The sequence below is a fragment of the Acanthisitta chloris genome, unplaced genomic scaffold, assembly GCF_000695815.1.
Source record: "Acanthisitta chloris isolate BGI_N310 unplaced genomic scaffold, ASM69581v1 scaffold26435, whole genome shotgun sequence".
In the NCBI taxonomy this organism is placed as follows: domain Eukaryota; kingdom Metazoa; phylum Chordata; class Aves; order Passeriformes; family Acanthisittidae; genus Acanthisitta; species Acanthisitta chloris.
In genome coordinates, this window is record NW_008672488.1 from 1 (window position 1) to 8,285 (window position 8,285).

The 8,285-nt window shown below is 55.8% G+C and overlaps 1 protein-coding gene across 1 annotated transcript; it reads right to left on the minus strand.

Moving 5' to 3' along the window:
• Positions 1–2,220: 2,220 nt before the first annotated feature.
• On the minus strand, positions 2,221–6,760 carry LOC103802096 (RNA-binding Raly-like protein). The gene is made up of 7 exons (XM_009074549.1): positions 6,700–6,760; positions 6,303–6,381; positions 4,053–4,103; positions 3,561–3,709; positions 3,080–3,193; positions 2,645–2,811; positions 2,221–2,259 (listed from the first exon to the last, which is right to left on the minus strand). The coding sequence occupies exons 1-7, from the start codon at positions 6,758–6,760 to the stop codon at positions 2,221–2,223; spliced, it is 660 nt and encodes a 219-aa protein (XP_009072797.1).
• Between the last annotated feature and the right edge of the window lie 1,525 nt (positions 6,761–8,285).

The following is an 8,285-nucleotide window of genomic DNA, read 5'->3' on the forward strand; positions in this document are numbered from 1 at the left end:
AGACCCCAGTGTGGGCACGGGGCTATCTCCCAGAGCCCATCCAAGCTGCCTTCAATGCTGCTGGAGACTCCTGGAGCATTCCTGATCCACACCTCGCTGTTGGGGATTAAAATAAGTTTACTTTTGGAAGTTTATTCAGTTAAGTTTAAACCTGTGTTTAATTGTAACTGCTGGAGAGCCCCTGGAGGCAGCCTGATCCATGCTTCATCCTGTTGGAGGACCCTCAGAGCCAGTCTGATCCACGCCTCATATGGACCCTGCCTGATCCATGCCTCATGCTGCTGAAGATCCTGTGAGCCAGCCTGAGCCAGCCCTTGTGCTGCCAGAGACCATCCAGAGCCAGCCTGAGCCAGCCCTTGTGCTGCCGGAGGCCCTCCAGAGCTAGCCTGAACCAGCCCTTGTGCTGCCAGAGATCCCCTGAGGCTACCCACACAGCTGAAGGCCCCAGAACTCTGCTCAAGTCTGCACCCCTCCACCACCACCAGAGCCTCCAAAACAGCCTCCACACTGCCTGAGCACCCTGGGGCATATCTGAGGAGCCCCTGTGTTGCAGGAGACCGTTCCTGACTGGCACCACAGGACCCAAACAGCCTTGCATGCTGCTGGAGCCCTCCCAGAACAGCCTCTATACTGCCTCAGCAGCCTGAGACCTCCCTCCAAGCAGCTGCTAGCGCTGCAGGACCCCACATCTCACCCCAGGGTGGTCTCAGCACCAGGCTGAGACCCTCACACCAAGCTCCCCACCACACCATCCACACAGGCAAGATCCAGGCAGCACTGGACAGGAACCACATTGTGGTGTGGACTGCACATCCCTCAGACCTCTTGCCCAGGCAAGCAGGATGGCAGAGTTATGTTTTGTTTATTTCATAAGAATAAAGAACTCTTTTCCTGTTGAGTCTTCTGCCTGTCTGGCTCTGCTGGGGCCTCTGCCAACCATGGGAAGATGTGAAAGGATGCACTTCCATGATAGGGATCACCCCCCTCTGCTCCCAGTGTCCTTCCTTGAGGGATGCAGGGGGAGCAGGGTGCTGCCTTGGGATCTGGTTATTCCTGAGAATGGAATGGAGTGGAGCAGCCAGTCCTGTCTGCCCAGGTGCACCATGGTGGGCTGGTAGGGAATATTCTGGGTATTTTCCTTTGAGAAACAGGGCAGAGCCATGCTCCTGCCTCTGGGTTGAGCTGCAGGGAAGGCTGCATCTGAAAAAGTCCCCAGAGCTGGAGGCTATGTCCGGCAGCACACAGAATTGGGTACAAAAATGAAACGTGCATTTGAGATGGTTAAAAACAGCATCAGTCAGATAACCAGAGAAAAGAAATACAAATTATTTTCCTTTCCAACACAATACACTCTTTTACCAGAGCAAATTAGAAATACAGAACAAGTTCCTACTAGTGAGAGAAGGATAACAGAAAATGAGGGACACAGAACTGAAACACAATGCTGAGGAGCAGAGGGGGACCAGGACTACTTGGGTGCAGGTGAAGGGCCCTGGTAAAGCTCTCACAGGAGTCCTGCTGACTGCAAATGTGATGCATGGCAGAGAACAACCCATGGAAAACCAGTAAGGAAAACACATTTGGGAGTGGAGGCAAATGGGAGTGATTGGATTGGCATTGCCCAACTGTTGGTCCTGCAGGTGGCATCGGAGCTAGGCTTGGCACCATCCCAAAATCCTTCAAAATCCCCAAATCCTGCAAAAGCCTATTGGAGCTGGCTCAGGGTGGTTCCTGCTTTCTATGGTGGCATGCTGAGTGGCTCCAAAAGCCAACCTGGGCTGTACCCATGCCTGCTGCACCAATTCCCAGCAGGGTCTGAAGACTGGGATGTGATCTGTGATATAGGGGCAGGAGCCCCAGGCTGTTTTTTGCCCCACAGCACCCTGTGGGTGAGGTGATGCTGGCAGCAAGACAGATAGGATTTGGGATACTCCTTTGGGATATGGTCCTTTTCTCTTTTGCTCCTCACCTACCTCCCCTGGCCACCTCTGCTTATCCCTAGGTCTGAATACAGGAGGAAAAAGAAAACAAGCGCACTGGAACACAAAAACTTCTCTCACCACAGCTGGCCAGCAACTCGTGGGGTGGGACACGGGGATGGCCGTGCCAGGAGCAGGCACCTCGCGTCGTGTGTGGCACTAGCTGGAAGCCTCAAATGAAATAACAAACACAAGCTGGGAAGGGCTGGCCATGTGGGAAGGCCACGGCATCCCAGTCTGGCTACTGGCTCCCCTCAGGGTCCGACATGTGGGTTTTCACCTGTGAGGAGAAACACACGGCATGGCCATCCTCCAATGTGCTTCAGCAGCAGGATCAAACCCAGCACCCTTCCTGGCACAGGATCCCTGGGATCCCACACCCAGCTGGGGGATGTGGGTGTGGGAGCAGCAGCTTGGATACAAGGTATTTATGTTCCAAGGGTATTTTTGCAGCCTTGGTGCTGGAGCAGTGCTCACACAGGGGTTTGCTGTGGGATGGTTGGGGCTGACCCAGAGGTGCTGTCAGTTATAGCCCTGCACACAGCTGGCAGAGCTCAGGGAATCCCAATGGAACATCTCATCTACTCTGGGCATCCCCCAGCAGAAAGAGGGGGTGGATTTTAGGGAAGCAGAGAGCTCAGCACAGGATCTGGCCCTCCTCTTACCGCCTCCTCTGTGTCTGTGCTCTCCTCGGCGCTGTCGATGTTGCGCAGGTCGCTGTGCCCATCAGCTCCTGTCCCTTCCTTCCCCCGTGACTCCCCTGACCTCTCTCGGGCTGGGGAAGGCGATTCTGCCCCCAGCTCTACCCTCTTCTTCTCAGTCTCCTTGGATCCTGCAAAGGCAGAGATAGCAGAAAGTTGAGGTACTGCACAAACATCAGCCCTGTTCTTGCTGGTTTCCCTTGTGCCAAAGGGCCAGGTTCTTCCTTGCCAGCCCGGGGGAGGGGAAGAATGCAGGGAATCTGCCCAGCCAGCTCTGGATGTCCTGGGCATGCAGGGAGGGACCCATTACACCTGGCTCAGGGTCCAAGCTCACGTGTGCCTGCAGGCTGCCCAGCACAGACACATGGGTGTCGGAGGGTCTGTGGCCCATCCTCTCACCCGCAAGATGCTCTCTCCTCTGGTCCATGCGGTCCAGGCTCTCCAGCAGACTGTCCACCTGCGCCTTGATCTGGCTCAGCTCCCCCTTGATGGAGTGCAGCTCTTCAGCTCGCACTGCGGGGAGAGGAGCCGTGAAGACACGCTGTCTGAAAACACCCAGAGCCAGGAAGACACACAGTCCTGGGCAGCTGCCATCCCAGGCAGCCATCTCTGGAGCATCCCCCTTTCCAGAGCATCCCTGTCTCCAGAGCATTCACCTTCACGAAATATCCTCCTTTACAAAACATCCTGCTCACCGGGCATCTTTGGGGAACAGGAATGGATCTCAGGGACAGCCACCAGCTCAGTGCAGCCCAGGCTGTGTATGCTGGAGCTGGTGACTCACAGCAACAGGGTTGGCACCTCCAGGCTCTGGTGCTGCTCTAATGCACCAAGATGCAAGGGCTGAGCCTCATCTTCCTCCCAGCCCTGCCATACTTACACTTTGTCCGTCCCGCTGTGGAGCTGGTGCTGCTTCTTGCCCCAGGCTGGGGACTCAGGCTGCTCTTGCCTCCTGCTCCCATGTGAGTCCGTCTGGCCTTGACTGGGATGCGGTTAATGAGTGGGGGGATCTTCTGGTACTCATACACCCTGCAAGGGCACAAGAGCACGGTGGTGTGAGCACAACCTAAGAGGTGCAGCAGCAGCCTCTGCCAGCCAAGAAGGCATATCTTGGAGTCCTCATGTAGTGAAGGACCCCCAGCCTGGGCACTGCCCTGCCCACACACAGCCTCTGCCCTATGTACCCCCTCTCCAGGACCCTTAGCCTGGGAAAGCTGTGGCTCCTCGAAATGGGGAAACACCACCGAGCCTCTCTCAGAAGCAGCACGAGGGATGCCCAGGGACACCCTGCTTTTCCATGATCAGAGATACAACTGTGCATGCCAAACCCACACATGCTCAGCTCATCTCACTCCTGGGATGCTGTGCTCACCGGTATGGGAAGTCGTCCCTGTAGAGATCGTAATCCAGGTCGCAGTTACTGCTGCAGGAAGGGGAGAGAGGAGAACATGTCACCTGCTCTGTGGGGCCACGGATGCTGTAGAGCAGTCACCTCTGGGCACAGCAAGGCAGAGGCACCCACACAGCCTTCATCCCAGCACAGCAGGATGCATCTCAGAGAATTCCACATACTGGACTGCAGCATGCCCTGGGAAGCGACTGCCCTGGCAGGGATCTTTCTCAGGGGCAAACAAGGATCTTGGAGGGGACGGTGAGAGCCCCAACAGCAGTATCAGCAGGGTCTGCCCTCAGGAAGCTGCATTTAGAGCACCCTGATGTTAAATTTCATGGTCCCTGGCTCCACACACACGCTGCTAGCTCACTCTGCTCCAAATTAAGAAGTGATCTGTCAAAGGATCACCTCCAATGCAGGCAGCCAATGTGCCGGCAATAAATCATGCACCGTGGACCAGGAGTGGGAAGAAGGGGAGGAGGAGGAGACGTAGGAGGAGGAGGAGGAGAAGGAGGAGAAGGAGGAGGAGGAAAGATGCTGAAGCTCATTTTGCTGCTTCAGCTCTTGAAGAGTCAGAAACCGTAGGATTAAACCTAGCCCAAGAGGAGACAAAGCCATGTTCCAAGCATTACTGGGAGCAGGGAGCCTTCATGCTGCCAGGAATGGGGGGACCAGGACAAGGTCCCTCAGGGCTCCAGATTTGGCTCCAGGTGAGCTTGTCACCGTGGGACTAATGCTGGAACTTGGGGGAGGGGCAACCCCCCCGCCCTGCTGCTATCCTGCCTGCTTCAAGAATCATCCTCACAGGATACAGCCTGCAAGTGTCAGCCCTCCTGAAAGGGCAAGCTGGCAGTCCTGGGCACCAGGACCCACCTGCTCCTGTGCTTTACACCTGAGGTGCAGTTTTTGGGAGCTTTTGGCCCAGACTAACTGCCTTCCAAGTTCCCATCACTGTGATGGGGACTGCAAGTCCTTCACATCCCCAACTTCTGCCTGCCATCCATGAAGGAAGGTCAAAATCTGCCTTGGGGAAGAGTAGGATGGCAGATGGAGAGGTGTCCCACACACAGGGCACAGGGAAGGTGCCCACTCCAATGGCTGCTGCTGCTGCTGCATGGAGCTCATGCTGAAAAGGATGGGGATGCCACAGGCCAGCCACCCTGTGTCATGAAGAACTAGTGGCACTGAAGGACACCTGGTCTTGGGGTCTAGCACCCAGCTAGGGACACATCAGAGGGTTTCCTGGCTTAGCTCTTTGCTCAGAGCATCCCCTGGGAAGAGCACAAGCAGTGGCTGCCACGCTCCAGCGCCCAAGGGGGCCGGCAGTCCCGGCCCTCCAGTGCTGCATCCCTTCAGCTCCATGGCAACGGGCAGAGCAATTAGTTCAATCAGGGTGTTCGGAAAAAAAGCTCTAAAGAGACAGAGGCGCCCAGCTCTGATCCCCTCTTTACCACACATCTGCTGAGATGGAGTGCCAAAAGTGAGCAGGGATGGGGACCTGCTCTTCTGTTACCATCAATGCCACCATCACCATCATCTACGGCCCTCTTCAAGGGCCATCGCCACCCCTGTGTGCCTCTGCAGGGTTGTCTGTCCCTGAGGAATAGCATTTAAAGGCCACACTTGCAACTGACATTACATAGAACTACAGAGTCCTGGATGGTTTGGGTTGGAAGAGTCCTAAATCTCATCTCATTCCATTCCCCCCAACATGGGCAGGGACACCTTCCACTAGACCAGGTTGCTCCAAGCCCCATCCAACCTGGCCTTGAACACTTCCAGGGGTGAGCCAGCCACAGCTTTCTCTGGTCAACCTGTGACAGTGCCTCAGCACCCTCACAGGAAAGAATTGCTTTCTTAAGTCCAACCTAAACTTGCCCTTTGTCAGTGTGAAGCCATTACTGAAAGAGGGCAACATCTGTAATGGGTGTGGATACCATGGGGCTTTGTTCTTCTCCCACTGCCTTTGGATGGGGAAGGGGGATCCCTAACACCCCATCCATGATACACACTGGGAGAGGTCCAGCAAAGACTCTGGCCAGCACCGGTGTGGCTAGGTGATGCTCCAAGAGCCCTGTTGGGATGGGGCAGGGATGTCCCACAGACCTATGCCTAGCAGCTGGAATAGTCAGAGGCACGAGTGACAGAGAACAGGGGAGGAAGAGGAACCAGGTGTGGGACAGTCCCCATCCCCCCAGTGCAGTCCCCACCCTGCACACAAGCACTCACTGGTACAGGCTGCTGCTGTGCTGCCGCTTCTGGCCCAGCCTGGCCCGGCTTGGCTTGGGCTCCCTGGCCATGTCCAGATCTGAGGGGAGAGAGAGGAGGGGAATGAGCAGTAGAAAGAAAAGGGGATGCCAACACCCTACCCCATGCAGACTTGTCTCTAGCACCAGCTTCCCAGGGTCCCAGCCATGCTCCTCACTCAGCTAGAGACGTCTCAATGCAGAGCATCCATGGGACAAGCAGGACGCTGGCAGCTCTCCCTCAATTTAAGTTTTTGGGAAGGACAGGAGTAGGCCAAAATCGTGCCAGGACATGAAGTGCTGTAGCTGTCCCCTCCCATGGGTGCCCCATCCCAAGGAGCCAAGGCTGAGCAGGTTCCAATTAGGGTGGCAGAAAGTACCTCTGATGATGAGGATAATTAACCCCCAGAGACATTTTCCACCGCTGCGGTGAAACCACATGGCTATAGTTCCTGCAGGGTGGTTGGGCCATTTTTCAGAGACCTCTGGGCCTGTGGGACACCAGCATGTGCTGCCCAGCATGGCTGAGTGCCAGGGATGGGGGAAGTCCTGTGCCCAACTGTTTTGCCCTCCCAAAGGCTGCCAAGACACATGTGATGCTGAGATGTGAGGTGGAGATGCCTCCGGACATGCAGCTTGCTGATACCACATCACACCTCCTCGGCGATGTTCTTCACCCCTTCTTTAGGATTTCACAGCCAACATCCATATAAAAGCCAGCTTGAATTCTTTTCTGTATATACATTTGAGAGGCAGAAATTCCATGGTTTATTAACAGCTCCATATATTTAATTCTGGGGGGCTTAAAAACCTTTCTGGCCCCTGGGATAGGAGATGATGGGTGAGAAGTTGAGGGCTTCCTCTTGCATGCTCCCCCTTAGCCACAGTAAGTGTGACTAGCTGTCCCACAGGTGACATTGTGAATGCCACTGCACCAGGAAACCTCAAACTGAAGCTTCCTGAGTCCTCTGGGAACACACCAGCCCATCAGAGAGGTCTAGACCTCCCCAGGAGCCTGGACACTGGCCACAGGTCCATCAAGACCCACATCTTGGAGCAAGGTCTCTCCATCCCTACAGAAGAGAGGGGTTTTGAGCAAGATCTGAACAGAAGGAAACTTGTTTGCTTTCCAGGCTGTCACCTTGTGTGAAGAGTCTGCAGGCTGGCTCTGATCTCAGAGTGAGCTGGGGAAGGTGCTCTATGTGCTCCAAGTGACGCTGGCACCCATTTTCTGTGAGTGCAGCCAGCATCCCTGGGGACAGCTGTGCTCACTGCTCAGGGCCAGAGCCCACTGTTGACATCCCTCTCTCCAGCCCATCATACCCACCCAGCAAAGCCAACCACTCTGCTCCGTGCCAGCAGGACAGAGATCTCAGCACCCCTGCCAGGGACCACAGCCATGGCCAGGTACCCTCTCACAGGCCACCTGCACCGAGGGGACTGTCCTGCTGGGGCAGGGGACCTGGCCGGAGGGGCTCCATCACCCTGGGTCCAACAGCCCTGTGTCTGGGCTTCCCTGTAATGGAAGGGTGCCGGGAGGATATCCCTGTCCTGGACTGGTAATGGTAAGGGGAAATAATTCTATGTGGTGGCATTTCAGTACCAGGAGAACATCCCTCTCCTATGGATAATGGCATGGGTGCATCCCAGTACTGTGAGGACATCCTTGACCTGGGGGTAACAGCATGGGGACATCCCAGTACCAGGTGAGTATTCCTGTCCTAGGTGTAATGATATGGAAGGGTAATGGCATGGACTTATCCCAGTACTGGGAGGATATCCCCGTCCTGGGGGTAATGGTATGGAAAGGCAATGGCACGGGAGCATCCCAGTACTGGGAGGACATCCTTGTCCCGGTGAGGATGGCATGGGGAGGACCAGGAATCCCGAGTACCGGGAGGCCATCCCAGGCATGGGACGGGACTGGTACCGCGGTGGGGGTCACCCAGGAGGTGGTCCTACCTAG

Excerpts from the sequence above, each read along its gene's own strand:
- LOC103802096 (XM_009074549.1), bottom strand. The coding sequence starts at position 6,760 with ATGTGGTTTCACCGCAGCGGTGGAAAATGTCTCTGGGGGTTAATTATC. Across the intron at positions 3,194-3,560 it reads CACAGCGGGACGGACAAAGT|TGCGAGCTGAAGAGCTGCAC; the intron begins GTAAGTATGGCA and ends CTCTCCCCGCAG. Across the intron at positions 2,260-2,644 it reads GCACAGACACAGAGGAGGCG|GTGAAAACCCACATGTCGGA; the intron begins GTAAGAGGAGGG and ends TTCTCCTCACAG.